An 18,754-nucleotide genomic window follows, 5' to 3' on the forward strand; every position below is an offset into this window, starting at 1 on the left:
AGTGTTATAGCTCCCATAGGGGGTTATAACACTGCACACTCTGATTGCCAGCAATGTTCACTGCAAAGCCATAGCTTTGCAGTGATCAATGTTATCGGCGGTCGATTGCTCAAGCCTGCATCTCAGGCTTGGAGCAATAAATGGCCGAAGGGACACGCCGGAGGAAGGTAAGAGGACCCCCACTCGTGTCCCAGCTCATTGGGACACCGCATTTTCACTGCGGTGGTCCCAATCAGCCCCACTGAGCAGCCGGGCAGCTTTCACTTTCATTTTAGACGCGGCGTTCAACTTTGAACGCCGTGTCTAAAGGGTAAATAGCGCGTGGCACCGTGATCAATGCCGCGCGCTATTAGCCCCGGGTCCCGGCTTCAGATATAACGCGGGGGCTGGCTCCTGCAACCGCGAGACCCCGCGTTATATCTCGGGAGCCAGCCAAGGACGTAAATATACATCCTTGGTCGTTAAGGGGTGATTGACAAATAATTCAGACATAAATTTATTGAAGACATTTCTGTGACTGAAAATCAATCCCATTCATGTGTTTGGATTTTTTTTCTATCTGTGATAAGCACAATAGGAAAATTCAGCAACCAGTAAAGCTTATGCCTGTCCTGGACTCCCTCCAGCACCCATAAGGTATTTCCACCACTAAATAGGTTCTGCTACTGCACTGGGTCCAGATGACAAAAAGCTCCAGGAGGTTACATGTTTTCCTAGGTAGGTCGCCAAGTTGCTGATGAAAGTCCAGGCTATGAAATGTGTTAGGAAAAAAAAGTATGGAAAGTATCTCTCCAGAAGAAGGAAAACACTTGTGGTCTAGTACCACCTATTGTAGGTAGCTCTGTTACGCCGAGCGCTCAGGGTCCCTGCTCCTCCCCGGAGCACTCGCGGCGTTCTTCTCTGTGCAGCGCCCTGGTCAGACGCGCTGACCGGGAGCGCTGCACTAGTGTCACCGGCGGGGATGCGATCCGCGTAGCGGGTCGCATCACAATCTCCTCACCTGCCCCGTCCTCTGACTGTTCAGTCCCGGTGCACGCGCTGGCTCTCTGAGGTTTAAAGGGCCAGTGCACCATTGATTGGTGCCTGGCACAATCAGTACCTGCACCTGTACCTTGTATATAAAAACCCACTTCCCCTTCCTGTCCTTGCCGGATCTTGTTGCCTTGTGCACTGTGAAATCGTTTAGTGTGTTCCCAAGCCTGTGTTCCCAGACCTTCTGCTGTTGCCCCTGACTACGACTCTTGCTGCCTGCCCTGACCTTCTGCTATGTCTGACCTTGCTCTTGCCTTGTCCCTGTGTACCGCGCCTGTCTCAGCTGTCAGCTGGGGTTGAGTCGCTATCGGGTGGAACGACCTGGGGGTTACCTGCCGCTGCAAGTCCATCCCGCTTTGCGGCGGGCTCTGGTGAAAACCAGTAACCCCTTAGACTCCGTTCCCCTGGTACCGCCCATGCCATCACCCCACTGACACAGAGGATCCACTACCAGTGTCCTCGCTGCATACCAGTCCGGATCCTGACAATAGATCCGGCCATGGATCCCGCTGAGGTCCCGCTGCCTAGTGTTGCTGACCTAACCACGGTGGTCGCCCAGCAATCCCAACAGATCGCACAACAAGGACAGCAGCTGACTCAACTGACCGTCATGCTGCAACAACTTTTGCCACAACTTCAGCAATCATCTCCTCCGCCAGCTCCTGCATCTCCTCCGCAGCGAGTGGCCGCTCCCAGCTTCCGCCTGTCTCTACCGGACAAGTTTGATGGGGACTCTAAACAGCCGAGACTGCTTTGCTGAATCTCGTCCAAGGGAGTTCTTCCGTAGGCCAATACGCCATCCAGTTTCGTACCCTCACCTCAGATCTATCCTGGAACAATGAGGCCCTCTGCGCGACCTTCAAGAAAGGCTTATCCAGTAACATCAAAGAAATTCCTGCAAATCTGTCTGAACTTATCCATTTTGCCACCCGCATCGACATGCGTTTCTCTGAAAGACGCCAGGAACTTCGACAGGAAAAGGATCTTGTTCGCACCAGGCAATTTCTCTCCCCGGCTCCTCTCTTCCAAAGTCCTTTGCAATCTGTTCCTGTGCCTTCCGCCGAGGAGGCTATGCAAGTGGATCGGTCCCGCCTGACCCTGCAAGAGAGGACTCGCCGCCGTAACGAGAACCTGTGCCTGTATTGTGCTAGTACCAAACACTTCCTAAAAGACTGTCCTGTCCGCCCTCCGCGTCAGGAGAGACGCACTTCATTACCTCACAAAGGTGAGACGACTCTTTGTGTGAATTCTGCTTCTCCACGTCTCACTGTGCCTGTGTGGGTTTCTCCTTCCGCCAATTCCTCCTTCTCAGCTGTGGCCTTCTTGGACTCTGGTTCTGCAGGAAATTTTATTTTGGCCTCTTTTGTTAATAGGTTCAGCATCCCAGTGACCTGTCTCGTTAAACCCCTCGCCAGAAGCCTGCTGGACTCCTCCTTCCTTTGCCCGTCCCTGAGCAACCATGGTCCCAAATTGCCATGGATTTCATTACTGATCTGCCCGTATCCCATGGCAACACCGTCATCTGGGTGGTCGTTGATCGTTTTTCCAAAATGGCACATTTCATTCCGCTTCCAGGTCTTCTTTCTGCCCCACAGTTGGCAAAGCAATTTTTTCTGCATATTTTTCGCCTTCACGGGCTTCCCACGCATATCGTCTCGGATAGAGGTGTTCAATTTGTGTGGAAATTTTGGAGAGCTCTCTGTAACCAATTAAAAATGAAATTAAATTTCTCGTCCTCCTATCACCCCCAATCCAACGGACAAGTAGAGAGAGTAAACCAACCCGGGATTTCTCTGTTATCTGGAAAGAGACTAAAAAATCGCTCCTACTGGTCTCTGTATGAAGAGACATACAGATAAGAAGAGAAGAACTCCTCCTGTCTTTGCTCCTGGGGACAAAGTGTAGCTCTCTGCCAAATATATCCGGTTTCGTGTTCCTAGCTACAAGCTGGGTCCACGTTACCTTGGACCCTTTAAAGTCAAGAGTCAAATCAATTCTGTCTCCTACAAGCTTCATCTTCCTCCTTCTCTTCGTATTCCTAACTTTCATGTTTCCCTTCTCAAACCTCTCGTTCTTAACTGCTTTTCCCCCAAGGTCACCGCTCCTGCTCCTGTGTCTTGCTCCTCTGATGTCTTCACGGTACAGGAAATCCTCGCCTCCAAGGTAGTCAGAGGTAAAAAAAAAATTCTCGTTGACTGGGAGAATTGTGGCCCCGAAGAGAGGTCCTGGGAGCCTGAGGACAATATCCTCGACAAGGAACTCATCCATAGGTTCCTGGGCTCCAAAAAGAGGGGGAGACCTAAGGAGGGGTACTGTTACGCCGAGCATTTCGGGTCCCTGCTCCTCCCCGGAGCGCTCGCGGCGTTCGTCTCTGCGCTCGACCCACTGACCGGGAGCGCTGCACTAGTGTCACCGGCGGGGATGCGATCCGCTGGCGGCTCGCATCCCAATCTCCTCACCTGCCCTGTCCTCTGACTGTTCAGTCCCGGCGCGCACGGTCCCGCTCTCTAGGGCTCGCGCGCCAGCTCTCAGATTTAAAGGGCCAGTGCACCATTGATTGGTGCCTGGCCCAATCAGTACCTGCACCTGTACCTTGTATATAAAAACCTACTTCACCTTCCTGTCCTTGCCGGATCTTGTTGCCTTGTGCCCTGTGAAAACGTTTAGTGTGTTCCCAAGCCTGTGTTCCCAGACCTTCTGCTGTTGCCCCTGACTACGACTAGCTGCCTGCCCTGACCTTCTGCTACGTCCGACCTTGCTCTTGCCTTGTCCCTGTGTACCGCGCCTGTCTCAGCTGTCAGCTGGGGTTGAGTCGCTATCGGGTGGAACGACCTGGGGGTTACCTGCTGCTGCAAGTCCATCCCGCTTTGCGGCGGGCTCTGGTGAAAACCAGTAACCCCTTAGACTCTGTTCCCCTGGTACGGCACACGCCATCACCCCACTGACACAGAGGACCCACTACCAGTGTCCTCGCTGCATACCAGTCCGGATCCTGACAAGCTCCAAGTCAGTGCTTAAGCCCTTTAAGAAAAATGACTATGGATTATCAACCAAACCAGATTAATGATCATTAATCCTCATCCAAGTACCGTACCTGAAGTGCCTTGAAGATGCTATGTCAGTTCCGGCTATCCGAGGCGGGTGGGCGGACCTACAGTGTGGTCACTGTCATTTGTATTTTGTATTTAAACCCCCAGTCTGGATGGTATCATTGCCATGACTAAGAGCTTAGGCTCTAAATGCGTCGGAGTTCCACTCCTGCTTTTTACCGTTTTATCGGAATACCATTTTTAATGTGCACGTATTAAACGTTAAGTTTTAATATTTTTTTGATGTCCTGGGAGATGGATCTTCATTCCTTTTCATATCTGCATTCATCGGGGAAGAGTGGTTCCCTGCATCCGTACCTCTGGACTAGATTCTTAGTGCCTGGTGCTATATGAAGGCACAGTGAGCTGATCTAGTATTTTTTTCATTACCTGCTACTATAATACTACACCCGTGAAGTGACAGCAGATTTAGTCAAGTTTTTTTCTATTTCTTGCTGGTTCCGTTCTAAACATCATTCCATACCCTATCAGAGGAGGAAATTAGTGATGCCATGCATCACTACCTACTTCCTAAAAGTTACGCCTCTGGGCCCCGATGCAAAATTTGCAACAGGGCTCCATATGTCAATTAAAATACTGATCTCTTGTGGGGCAGATGTGTTTTTGGGGCCCCCTTAAGCACCAGGACCTAGGTGCAACTGCAACCTCCGATACCTGTAAAGCCACGCCATTGCTTCCGTACACTCCTTGAGTTAAGCAGCTATACCTGACCCACAAAGTTAATTATTTTTATTATTTTTCCTGGCCTGCTGTACATTTGTGTGTGGCAGTCAATTTTGTACACTAACACCAGCCCCTCACATCTTTACACACATGCTCGCAGGCTACACCAGGTGTGCACATGGTGTAGATGACTTCAAAAGTCGCAGAAAATTTTACATGACCACCTAAAACTGTATAGTTTGGAGGAAAAAAATAAAAGTTGGGAAATGGTTGAAACTCTTAAAAAAATGTTAACAGGGTTAAATTAGGTTCAGGAGAAAAATTGTTCTTAATAAACTGAGCACTAGAACAAGGAGGAACAATCTGAGATTAGTTGGAGGGAAGATGATGAGCAACATGATAAAAAAATTATTTTGCCGAAAGTGCAGCACACGCTTGGAACAAGCTTTAAGCATCTGTAGGTTAGTAAATCCACAGTAACTGAATGTCAACATCATATATCTTTCCTAAAATAAAAATAAAGGAAATAATATAAGGGCAATCTGCCTTGATTTTTATGATAAAAGTGTGGCAAAATGACATGATCAGATGTATTCAGATGATTATTTGCCATTTTGCACATGCTTGTTGTATTTTTTATTTTATTTATTATTTGCTTCAGTCTACTTTAGTCTAGATTCATACATAGTGCGCTGCGGAGCCAATCCCCACACTGCAAAACTGGAAGCGATTTATCATGAAACGCTGCATTTGGCAATGCAGTTCTTAGCTTCACAGTTCCCACAAATGAAGCAAAAAGCAGAAACAACACAATTGCAAGGCTAGAACCCATACCACAACAAAATGTGATTTAAGGTAATTCCCATTTGGTTTTGGGCTGTGGCACATTTGGAACCCGGACTAAGTCTGGCATGTTGCTGGCCAGATTGTTAGTGCAGATGATTCATTATGCAAATGGAGAGCTTTAGTTATCCTGTTGTCCTGTAACACACAGCTGACTTTTTGGGGTGGACATTTCACAAACAGCAGGCGCTGGCAGAGCATGACAACGCTAGGGCCGCTAGGAATTGCACTGTCTCCATAGATGGCAATGCATCTCTGAGTGAATTCTGCCGTTTGCACGGTGCATTGAAAACAATAGAACTCTGTTGCAATGGAATTCCGCCACGTGAACATGGCCTAATGCAGAATTAAATAGGTCACATGATAGGAACATTTGCTGTCACCTTGTAAAGAAAGCTACTAAATTATAAATTCTAAAATGTGCAAGACTTCCAATGAATTTTGAAGACAATAACTTCATTCTGCAGAATATATTTATTAGATCATTTTAACAGGATTTTTGTAGCAACATGGAAAAACTGAGTTTAGGTGACAGTTTAACATAATTAAAATGCTTTAAGCAGCTTAAAGGTGACCTTCATACACAGACTGTAACATTACTAAAATAGACGGTAAAATTCAGTCCAGTTTACAAGAGCTTTTCAAAAGTTATCCATTTAATTTTAACAAAAATGTAAGGCATGCTAACCCGAGATTATAGCCATACATATTTGAAGCACATTAAAATTCAGCTTGATTTAAATTAGTGACCATGCATTTAGGTGAAGGTTTCTGAAGTTTTTTTCACTCTGAAGTATACACTACAAAGTCAAGGAGAGATTCAGTATGAGCTCTCTATACCACGCTTTGATCAAACAAAATTTTCCAACATGTCTTACAAATGGACAACAGATTCATTAAAGATTGTTATTCCTTTTTTTCCATAGAACTCTTAAAGGGAAATATGCAGCCTTATCTGCCGACACTTTGTTTTACATCAGTGGTCTTCAATCTATGGCTCTATGGACCTTTAGATGTTACAAAACTACAACTCCCAGCACTCTCCTGGAGGACTACAGTTTGGAGACCTCTGTTCTAGATCAAAATGAATAGAGCAGGTCAGTATGAATAATTGTAGGAAGAGATTAAAGGAGAATTCCAGGCAAAAAAAATTATTTTACCATTATGCTCAAGCTACAGCAACTAAAATAATAAATCTGAACTTACTATCTGCCGCTCCCCTGGTGATGTTAGAATTGCTTTCCCCTCTTCCGGCATGTTCTTCTTCCTGCATTTGGTGCCTAAAGCATCACACTGTGTTCAGCTCATCACCAGCCATAGTGAAGTCATGCCTTGATGGGTGATAGGCTAAGCAATGTGATGCATTGAGTCCAAGGCTGGCATTCTTCCTGGTGCCTGGGCCTGTTACATCACACTGCCGCTTAGCATGTCACCAGCCAAGGCAGAAGATCCCTGTGGCTGGCAATTAGCTGAATGAATTGTGACATGTCGGTCACCATAAGCAGGAAAATAAATGGGGCCAGAGGATGGGAGAATGATTTCAGCTGCACCGAGGGAGCTGCAGAAGGAGAGTTAAAGGGGTACTCCACGAGTTAAAGGGGTACTCCATCTCTAGACACTGCCATCTCATTTTGACAATGTATCTGTGCCAGGAAGGGCACATAGTGATGAATGAGCCCTTGCTGAAAAGTGTAAGTATTTAGAAACTACAGTAACTCAGCCCTAAAGTGAAAATCACCTTAAGTTACAGAACTAATGTACATAGGGGGAGATTTATCAAAACCTGTCCAGAGGAAAAGTTGCTGAGTTCCCCATAGCAACCAATCAGCTCGCTTCTTTCATTTTTAAAAAGGCCTTTGAAAAATGAAAGAAGCAATCTGATTGGTTGCTATTGTCAACTGGACAACTTTTCTTCTGCACAGATTTTGAGAAATCTCCCCATTAATGTATAAAAGTTATCCATGCTCTGCTGAATGCAGCGTTCAAACTTCTTCTGGCATTAATATTAACACAAAAATTGTACACTAGAACCTTCATGGCAGCTGCATGGCAGCCATAAATCACCAAGCTCAATACCAAGTATACGAATTGAGTGATTTAACCCCTTAAGGACCGGGGTTTTTTCCGTTTTTGCATTTTCGTTTTTTGCTCCTTGCCTTTAAAAAAAATCATAACTCTTTCAATTTTGCACCTAAAAATCCATATGATTGCTTATTTTTTGCGCCACCAATTCTACTTTGTAATGACATCAGTCATTTTGCCCAAAAATCTACGGTGAAATGGAAAAAAAAAAATTGTGCGACAAAATTGAAAAAAAAAAACGCAGTTTTGTAAATTTTGAGGGCTTCCGTTTCTACGTAGTACATTTTTCGGTAAAAATGACACCTTATCTTTATTCTGTAGGTCCATACGATTAAAATGATACCCTACTTATATAGGTTTGATTTTGTCGTACTTCTGGAAAAAATCATAACTACATGCAGGAAAATTAATACGTTTAAAATTGTCACCTTATGACCCCTATAACTTTTTTATTTTTCCGTGTATGGGGCGGTATGAGGGCTCATTTTTGCGCCGTGATCTGAAGTTTTTAACGGTATCATTTTTGCATTGATAGGACTTATTGATCGATTTTTATTCATTTTTAAATGATATAAAAAGTGACCAAAAAAGCACTATTTTGGACTTTGGAATTTTTTTGCGCATACGACATTGACCAAGCGGTTTAATTAACGATATATTTTTATAATTCGGACATTTCTGCACGCGGTGATACCATATATGTTTATTTTTATTTTTATTTACACTGTTTTGTTTTTTTATGGGAAAAGGGGGGTGATTCAAACTTTTAATAGGGGAGGGGTTAAATGATCTTTATTCACTTTTTTTTTTCCACTTTTTTTTTTGCAGTGTTATAGCTCCCATAGGGACCTATTACACTGCACACACTGATCTTTATCATTGATCACTGGTTTCTCATAGGAAACCAGTGGTCGATGATTCTGCCGCTTGACTGCTCATGCCTGGATCTCAGGCACTGAGCAGTCATTCAGCGATCGGGCAGAGAGGAGGCAGGTAGAGGCCCTCCCGCTGTCCTGCAAGCTGTTCAGAATGCCGCGATTTTGCCGCGGCTATCCCGAACAGCCCACTGAGTTAACCGTCAGCTTTTACTTTCACTTTTAGCTGCGCGGCTCAGCTCTTAGCGCGCGGCTAAAGGGTTAATAGCGCGTGGCGCCGCAATCGGCGCTGCGCGCTATTAGCTGCGGGTACCGGCTTCACTATGACACCGGGCCCGCCGAGATATGATGCGGGGTTACCGTGTAACCCTGCGTTATATCACGGGAGCAGGACCAAGGAAGTACCTCTACGTCCTTGGTCCTTAAGGGGTAAAAGAACACGGCCACTGCCACGCTGCCATGGAAATGTGTTCTGTGGGGTAGCAAATGAAATGAATGACTCATGGTTTGGTGAATACCAGGAGAATGTTACCTGCCTGGTTGTATTTAGATAAAAAAAGACAGGGCGCTCCATAGCGTAGTAAGTTCCGATCAATGAATAATAGGGAAGCAGGAGGTGAGGAGTGAGCTTACCACAAATGGTTGTGTACCCCATACACAACCATGTAAATAGCTTAAAATAGTAGATGTCTTGCAGCCTTTCTACCGGACTAAACAAATGATGCATCCAATGAACTTGCTTCAGGAAGGTGGATAAACACAGCACTGGACAAACCAACCAAGGAGTAATGCAACGTGTTTCACATTGCAGCGGGCTGCTTCATCAGACATCTGATGTAGCAGCCAGCTGGGCTGCGAAACACATTGCAGGCTTGGTAATTAAAATTTTCAAGATCTTACTCCTTGGTTGGTTTGTCCAGTGCCATGTTGATCCACCTTCCTGAATCAAGTTCATTGGACACATGGTTGTATTTAGGGGGTTGCTCCTAGGCCCCTTAGTTCCAGTGAAAATTTTTTTTAATGGTTCAGTACAGATTGGCACTAGATTAACACTCTATACCATTGGTGTTTCTGTGATAGTTTGCAGACTTCTGACTTGCACCATTGCTCCATCTTCAGGCTCTACAGATGGCACCAGTGTATTTGGCAGCCAAGGCCATCTAATCATTCAAAAGGCTCAAGGTAAGTCACAGGGTTAGCCTTAGACTATGTCAACCAGAGTGAAGTGGACCATTGGTAGCCTGTTTTGGTCATTCAGTTCTACTCGGTTCAAACATCTAGATGCCATTACACCCACTTTTTAAAGCAATAATTCAATACCTTAAACATCTGAAACACCTGAATAGAGTGGTTTATAACCTACTGACTGCTGACAGCACTTTCCACAGCAATACTGCCAGGGTCTAGTAGCATTTTAATGTACAGTGGACCACCCACCCTTTACAAGACAATGAGTACAGGTGTACAAATATGGGGAAACAATTAACTCTTAAAGGGGAACAAAGACAGTTGTTTGCAAGAAGGGTTAGGTTTCCACATAATGTTAAAGGGTTACTCCGGTGGAAAAAAAAATATTTTAACCTGTTAAGGACCATGGACGTACGCGTACGTCCTAGCTCCCTGGTACTTAAGGACCAAGGACGTACGCGTACGTCGTGGAGAATTTCGGTCCCCGCCACGCGCCGGGCAGGGAACGGACTGGGGTGACTGCTGATATCGATCAGCAGGCACCCCACACAAATGCCCAGGGGGGGTCATCAGACCCCCCCATGTCGGCGATCGGCACAAATTGCAAGTGAATTCCCACTTGTGATTTGCGCTTATTCCGGGTCATTCGGGTCTATGATGACCCGGAGACCTGGAATATAAGGGGGATCGTGGTTGTCTAAGACCCACGATCCCCTGAAGGGATAGGAGTGAGGTGGCAGGGGTGCCACCTCTCCTATCCCTGCTATTGGGTGTCAAAAGCGATGACCAATAGCAGATCGGGGGGCGGGGGGTTTACGACCGGAGGACCGATGCCGAAGTCAACTTACCCGTCCGGAGGCAGCAGCCGGCAGAAGAGGATGGCTATGCGGCTTCCTGGATCGTACAGAAGCCGGTAAGTTGCCTAGCAACATCTGGAGGGCTACTGTCTGAGACCACTAAACGGTGGTCTCTAACCTGCAGCCCTCCAGATGTTGCAAAACTGCAACTTCCAGCATGCTCAGACAGCTGTTTGAGCATGCTGGGAGTTGTAGTTTTGCAACAGCTGGAGTGCCACAGTTTGGAGATCACTTTGCAATGATCTCTGTACTGTAACACTCTAGATCTTGCAAAAGTACAACTCCCAGCATGCCCACATAGCTTGCTGTCTGGGCATGCTGGGATTTATAGTTTTGCAACATCTGGAGGACCACAATTTGGAGATCACTGTGCAGTGGTCTCTAAACTATAGCCCTCCAGATGTTGCAAAACTGCAAATCCCAGCATGCCTAAACAGCAAACAGCTGTCTCGGCATGCTGGGAGTTGTCATTGCGTACCTCCAGCTGTTGCATTACTACATCTTCCAGCATGCCCTTTGGTGATCAGTACATGCTTGGAGTTGTAGTTTTGCAACAGCTGGAGGCACACTGGTTGGAAAATATTGAGTTAGGTAACAGAACCTAACTGAAGGTTTTCCAACCAGCGTTCCTCCAGCTGTTGCAAAAGTACAACTCCCAGCATGCACTGGCTGTCAGTACATGCTGGGAGTTGTAGTTTTGAAACAGCTGGAGGTTTGCCCCCCCCCCCCCCATGTGAATGTACAGAGTACATTCACACGGGCAGGTTTACAGTAAGTTTCCTGCTTCAAGTTTGGGCAGCGCAAACTCCTAGCGGGATACTCACCGTAACCCACCAGAGTCAATGTACCCTAAAAACACTACACTAACACATAATAAAGGGTAAAACACTACCCATACACTGTCCCCCCCCAATAAAAATGAAAAACGTATTTACGGCAGTGTTTCCAAAACGGAGCCTCCAGCTGTTGCAAAACAACAACTTTCAGCATATCTGGAAAGCCACTGACTGTCCAGGCATGCTGGGAGTTTAGCAACAGCTGGAGGCACCCTGTTTGGGAATCACTGGTGTAGAATACCCCTATGTCCACCCCTATGCAATCCCTAATTTAGTCCTCAAAAGCGCACGTCGCTCTCTCACTTCAGAGCCCTGTCGTATTTCACGGAAACAGTTTAGGGCCACATATCGGGTATCCCCGTACTCGGGATAAATTGCACTACAAATTTTGGGGGACTTTTTCTCCTTTTACCCCTTATGAAAAGGAAAAGTTGGGCTCTACACCAGCCTGTTAGTGTAAAAAAATTATATTTTTTACACTAACATGCTGGTGTTGCCCCATACTTTATATTTTCACAAGCGGTAAAAGCAAAAAAATACCCGCAAAATTTGTAACACAATTTCTCCCGAATACGGAAATACCCCATATGTGGGCGTAAAATGCTCTGTGGGCGTATAACAAGGCTCAGGAGTGAGAGCGCACTATGTACATTTGAGGCCTAAATTGGTGATTTGCACAGGGGTGGCTGATTTTACAGCAGTTCTGACATAAACGCAAAAAAATAAATACCCACATGTGACCCCATTTTGGAAACTACACCCCTCATGGAACGTAACAAGGGGTATAGTGAGCCTTAACACCTCACAGGTGTTTGAAGAATTTTCATTAAAGTTAGACGGGAAAATGAAAAAAAAATATGTTCTCACTAAATTGCTGGTGTTACCCTAAATTTTTCATTTTCACAAGGGAAAATAGGATAAAAGCCCCCCAAAATTTGTAACCCCATTTCTTCTGAGTAAGAAAATACCCCATATGTGTAAAGTGCTCTGCTGGTGCACTACAATGCTCAGAAGAGAAGGAGCGCCATTGGGATTTTGGAGAGAGAATGTGTCTGAAATTGAAGGCCATGTGTGTTTACAAAGCCCCGATAGTGCCAGAACAATGGACCCCCCCACATGTGACCCCATTTTGGAAACTACACCCCTCATGTAATGTAATAAGGGGTACAGTGAGCCTTTACACCCATCCATGAAAATGAAAAATTTAATTTTCCATTTGCACAGCCCACTATTCCAAAGATCTGTCAAACGCCAGTGGGGTATATATGCTCACTGCACCCCTTCTTAAATTCTGTGAGGGGCGCAGTTTCCAAAATGGGGTCACATGTGAGGGGGTCTTCTGTTCTGGCACTACGGGGGGCTTTGTAATCGCACATGGCCCCTGACTCCCATTCCAAACAAATTCACTCTCCGAAAGCTCAATTGCACTCCTTCCCTTCTGAGCATTGTAGTGCGCCAGCAGAGCTTTTTACGTCCACACACGGGGTATCTCCATACACAGAAGAAATGGGGCTACAAATGTTGGGGGTCATTTTCCCCTATTACCCTTTGCAAAAATGTAAAATTTGGGGGGAAAAGCAGCATTTTAGTGAAAAACATATTCATTTACATATCTAACTTTAACGAAAAGTCATCAAACACCTGTGGGGTGTTAAAGCTCACTGGACCCCTTGTTACGTTCCTTGAGGGGTGTAGTTTCCAAAATAGTATGCCATGTGGGACACCATAGGGGCTTCCTAAATGTAACATGCCCCCCAAAAACCATTTCAGAAAAACTCACTCTCCAAAATCCCAGTGTCGCTCCTTCCCGTCTCAGCCCTCTACTGCGCCCGCCAAACACTTTACACATATGAGATATTTCCTTACTCGAGAGAAATTGGGTTACAAATTTTAGGAAGATTTCTCTCCTTTTACTCCTGGCAAAAATTCCAAAACTGGGCTTACAAGAACATGCGAGTGTAAAAAAATTAAGATTTTGAATTTTCTCCTTCACTTTGCTGCTATTCCTGTGAAGCACCTAAAGGGTTAACACACTTACTGAATGTCATTTTGAATACTTTGAGGGGTGCAGTTTTTATAATGGGGTCATTTATTGGGTATTTCTAATATGAAGGCCCTTCAAATCCACTTCAAAACTGAACTGGTCCCTGAAAAATTCTGATTTTGAAAATTTTGTGAAAAATTGGAAAATTGCTGCTGTACTTTGAAGCCCTCTGATGTCTTCCAAAAGAAAAAACATGTCAACTTTATGATGCCAACATAAAGTAGAAATATTGTATTTGTGAATCAATATATAATTTATTTGGAATGTCTATTTTCCTTACAAGCAGAGAGCTTCAAATTTAGAAAGATGCAACATTTTCAATTTTTTCATAAAATTTTTGAATTTTTCACCAAGAAATGATGCAAGTATCGATGAAATTTTACCACTAACATAAAGTAGAATATGTCACGAAAAAACAATCTCGGACTCAGAATCAAAGGTAAAAGCCTCCCAGAGTCATTAATGCTTAAAGTGACAATGGTCAGATGTGCAAAAAACGCTCTGGTCCTTAAGACCAAAAAGAGCCTGGTCCTTAAAGGGGTACTCCGCCCCTAGACATCTTATCCCCTATCCAAAAGATGTCAGATTGCCATGATCCCGCTGCTGGGGATCCCCGAGATCCCCGCTGCGGCACCCCGCTATCAGTACAGCACAGAGAGAGTTCGCTCTGCACGTAATGACGGGCAATACAGGGGCCGGAGCATCGTTATGTCACGGTTCCGCCCCTCGTGACATCACAACCCGCCCCTTTCAATACAAGTCTATGGGAGGGGGCGTGGTGGTCATCACGCCCCCTCCCATAGACTTGCATTAAGGGGACGGGCCGTGATGTCACAAGGGGTGGAGCCATGATGTCACGCTGCTCCATCCCCTGAATCGCCCGTCATTACGCACAGAGCGCACTCGCTCTGTTCTGCAATGATAGCGGGGTGCTGCAGCATCTTCATGCATACAGGCATTAAATTACATTGCTATACAGTGTCCTAAAATACTATTTAACAATTTATTTTAAGCTTCATAGTGGTCTACAGAATAAATGTTTAAAAATTCTTACTTGCTACATCTGCAGTTCTTACAATTTGAGTTTTTTATTCTAACTTTCACAAACAGTTGTAAAAACATAGAAGTGGATAGGCATCACTGATTGACACAATGGGACGGTAACATTTGTGGCATTCTGCTGTGCAGCGCTTAGTACAATAGCATATTTACATAACTTTTATAAAATGATGGAGCCTTAATGTGTATTCCTGTAAAATAATGCATTGTGGTTTATCGTGTTATGTAAAATTGCACATTTGCAGTACTCAATGGTATATTTTTCAACGTATGAGATCAAAATTATAGCCATTTGTTCTAAGCTGGGGATTATAATAATATAAACTTTAAACCTCTAATCATGGTTATAACAAAGAATTTTGTCTAAGTGCGTTTAGCTTTATGTTTTCAAATAAAAGAGGAGAACTGCATGCTTGAGGGACCATTTTTATTCATTGAAATGTTCCTACAGCTACAGTATTCCAAGCACGCATATATGTCCACTCTTATGTGCTAGAACCTAATTGTTGTGAAGCGTAAGCTAAAACCTCATATACTGATATTGTGATAACTTTACTTCTTGATTTTACCAGACTATACTTTTTTTTTCAAATAAACAGCATCAAAGGATAGGGGATAAGATGCCTGATCGCGGGGGGTCCCGCCGCTGGGGACCCTGCAATCTTTCATGCAGCATCCTGCTATCATCAGCCTCCGGAGCGAACATCGCCCCGCGTCTGATTACTCACGATCAAGGGGCCGGAGTATCCTGACGTCCTGGCTCTTCTCCCGTTTGACATCACGCTCTGGCCCCTCAATGCAAGCCTATGGGAGGGGGCGTGGAGGCTGTCATACCGCCTCCCATAAGCTTGCATTGAGGGGGCAGAGTGTGATGTCACACGGGGGCAGAGCCGTGATGTCACGATATTCTGGCCCCGTGATCGTGAGTCATCAGACCCGGAGCGATGTTCACTCAGGAGGCTGATGATAGCAGGGTGCTGCATGAAAGATTGCGGGTCTCCCCAGCGGCAGAACCCCTGCGATCAGGGGATAGGGGATAGGGGATAAGCTGTCTTAGCGCCGGAGCACCCCTTTAATGGCATCCAGGAACAGGATTACCCAATTACCCAATTGGATGTTAGACAGAACTCTATGAATATTATGCTTAGCTATCCTCCCCGTGATAAAGTCACACTGATCTTCTCCTATTAAACCTGTTATCACCTCTTGTAGTCTATTGGCCATTGCTTTTGCTCTGATCTTAACATCAGTATTTAGTAATGATATGGGTCTATACAACCCCATATCCTCTTTCTCCTTATTTGGCTTTAATATTAAAATTATAGTGGCTTCACACATTGATCTAGGGAGTTGGCCCTTTCGCAGTCCTGTATTGAAGACTCTTACCAAAGATGGAACGAGAACTTGACTAAACTTATGGTATATCTCAAATGGGAAGCCATCCTACCTGGGCAACGTGTTACCTTTTATTGATATTAGTGATGACTCCAATTCCCTCTCTGTTAAAGGGGCTTCCATATTTTCTCTCTGTACATTATCTATTCTGGGGATTTCAATATTATGAAGATATTTTACTAGTTCTGCATTACTTTTATTAAATTCTGATCTGTACAGCACTGACTAATAATTATCGAATTCTCCCAATATGTTACCCTTTTCTGTGCACCATTGTCCCTTTTCCTTCTTCTTAGCAGTTATATTATGGTTGACTTGTTGGTTTTGAGCTATCACAATCAAATATGTATTAGGCTTCCCTGCCTGTACAAATCTTTGTTTCCCCATGAACAAGTATTTATTTCTGTTTTTTTCCAATATTTATTTGTTTAACTTGTCCTGACTCATTGATTAAAACAATTCTTTTACCTAAGCTCTTGTATGTGTTTGGAGAAGCACCCATATGGAAATCTTTTTTCTGTTCAGAAAAATTATAGCAGTTTTCAATTCACTTATATGGGGCAGGAAAAGGACCCACATAAAAAAGAAAAGGCAATGAGTGTTTTTTGTAATGAACATATTTATTGTGACTCTATAATATTAATGTATAAAGAAAGATTAATAAAAAAAAAATGTTTCTGTTTTTTAAAACCCTAATGGGCACATCTTTTGGGGGCATTTATAGAGGCAGACTGGAAATGAAGGGGAACATGGTCTAATTTTTATGGACTCAAAGAAAGCGCATTACTTAGGGTTTCTCCCACTTCAAGAACAAGATGTTTATTCTTTACAGTTCAACAGACTTTCTCCTATACAATGGCTTCACCTCACTAGTCTTTGATATTCTCAGGGGCATTGGTCAAGGCTATCCAGGCTTGCCTTTATTATTTGTGTTAGCTTTTGAAACTTTATCATTCCGACAAAATCCTTATATCAAGGACACTAAAGTGCCTTAAATAAGCACTCCTGGGGTGTAGCATAGGCTTTTATTACTGAATATTGTACTTGTTTGACGACATAGCATGCATGAGTTTTCAGACATCCTGATACCTGTTTCCCAACTATTATAGTGCCTACATTTCCCATGATGCCTCTGCAGATAGTGTGGGTGGAGTCTCATCTTACTTTAAGTCCTATGTAAGTGCAGGAACCGATAGATCAAATTCTGTCCCCTTACACTAGAAATTAGTATACTGTATGAGACACATCTTCATCCTGTCGCCTTCTCTACTTGTTACTGCAACACTAACACATACAATATACAGATCATTACGGATCCCCCACAATACACCATTCTACAGGTTGTTTTATGTTTTGACAAAAATGTATGTTACGCTTCTAAAACACTTCATTTTGTGATAAGGCAAATCTCTTACTCGGCATGGCAATATTTCTCTAAATAATGCACTTTGGATAAGAAAGCACATTGACATTTGTTTTAAAAAAAAAAATGTTTTGACAAATAAACGGTTTACCTTATGTATGCCTTCTAGAGATTCCTGGACGTTGTTTTCTGTTCCATTACTTTTGTTGATCATCCGCCACATTTGGGAATACATGCTGTCCCGCTCAAATGGATTCATACCTTTCACCCGAACATGATCATAAACAGCAGAATCCAATACCGTTCCATAAGGAATATCTGTTTGTCTTGAAAGGTCCTGGAGAGATCTAAGAAAATGCATTCATAATAATTAATCATGAAAATATTTTACTTTTAATTCTGTACACAAAAACAAGTCAATGGCTCTTTATGCAATAAACTTTTTTTTCACTGCTAACTATTAAAGAGGTTGGCCACCTTTCAACTAGCCATAGTTGAATGCTATTTTAAGGCATAATTTTTATGGCAATGTGTTTGTTACTATGAACTGTAGTAAGCAGCTAGTCTTGTATATAAAAAGTGGGAACACAGTGTAAATATAAAATGCCACAAAAAGCTATGCTTCCAGTAGACTCCACAGTATGTATGTAATTGGGATAGTATCATGCAACTCTTCTATGCAATTAGCTAAATGCATTGAATCCATTGGCTCTGATACCATCCACCAAATGCTCTATATCAATGAGAAATTCATTAACACCATTTATGAGTGTGAGGAGCATATGTCTGTTACGCCGAGCGCTCCGGGTCCCCGTTCCTCCCCGGAGCGCTCGCCTCATCCTCGTTGCTGCAGCGCCCCGGTCAGATCCACTGACCGGGTGCGCTGCGGTACCGCCTCCAGCCGGGATGCGATTCGCGATGCGGGTGGCGCCCGCTCGCGATGCGCACCCCGGTCCCCGTACCTGACTCGCTCTCCGTCGGTCCTGTCCCGGCGCGCGCGGCCCCGCTCCCTAGGGCGCGCGCGCGCCGGGTCTCTGCAATTTAAAGGGCCAGTGCACCAATGTTGGTGCCTGGCCCAATCTTCCCAATTACCAATTAGTGTGATCACCTGTGTACTTCCCTATATTACCTCACTTCCCTTGCACTTCCTTGCCGGATCTTGTTGCCTTAGTGCCTAGTGAAAGCGTTCCCTTGTCTGTTCCTAGCCCGTGTTCCTGACCTCCTGCCGTTGCCCCTGACTACGATCCTTGCTGCCTGCCTCGACCTTCTGCTACGTCCGACCTTGCTTCTGCCTACTCCCTTGTACCTCGCCTATCTTCAGTATCTTCAGCAGTCAGAGAGGTGAGCCGTTGCTAGTGGATACGACCTGGTCACTACCGCCGCAGCAAGACCATCCCGCTTTGCGGC

At 44.6% G+C, this 18,754-nt stretch overlaps 1 protein-coding gene across 2 annotated transcripts in view; it reads right to left on the reverse strand.

Annotated features, from left to right (window-relative positions):
• The window catches only part of GRID2 (glutamate ionotropic receptor delta type subunit 2), a 1,137,650-nt gene that overhangs the window by 177,495 nt on the left and 941,401 nt on the right, over positions 1–18,754 (reverse strand). For both annotated transcript variants that reach the window (XR_008891518.1, XM_056567543.1), the window contains exon 13: positions 17,499–17,694. Coding sequence is in view for 1 of the 2 variants with exons in the window: in XM_056567543.1 (XP_056423518.1) it covers positions 17,499–17,694 (196 nt within the window). In the remaining variant the exon portion in view is untranslated. The remainder of the gene's footprint in view (positions 1–17,498; positions 17,695–18,754) is intronic.

The sequence above is a fragment of the Hyla sarda genome, chromosome 1 (genome assembly GCF_029499605.1).
Source record: "Hyla sarda isolate aHylSar1 chromosome 1, aHylSar1.hap1, whole genome shotgun sequence".
NCBI lineage: Eukaryota > Metazoa > Chordata > Amphibia > Anura > Hylidae > Hyla > Hyla sarda.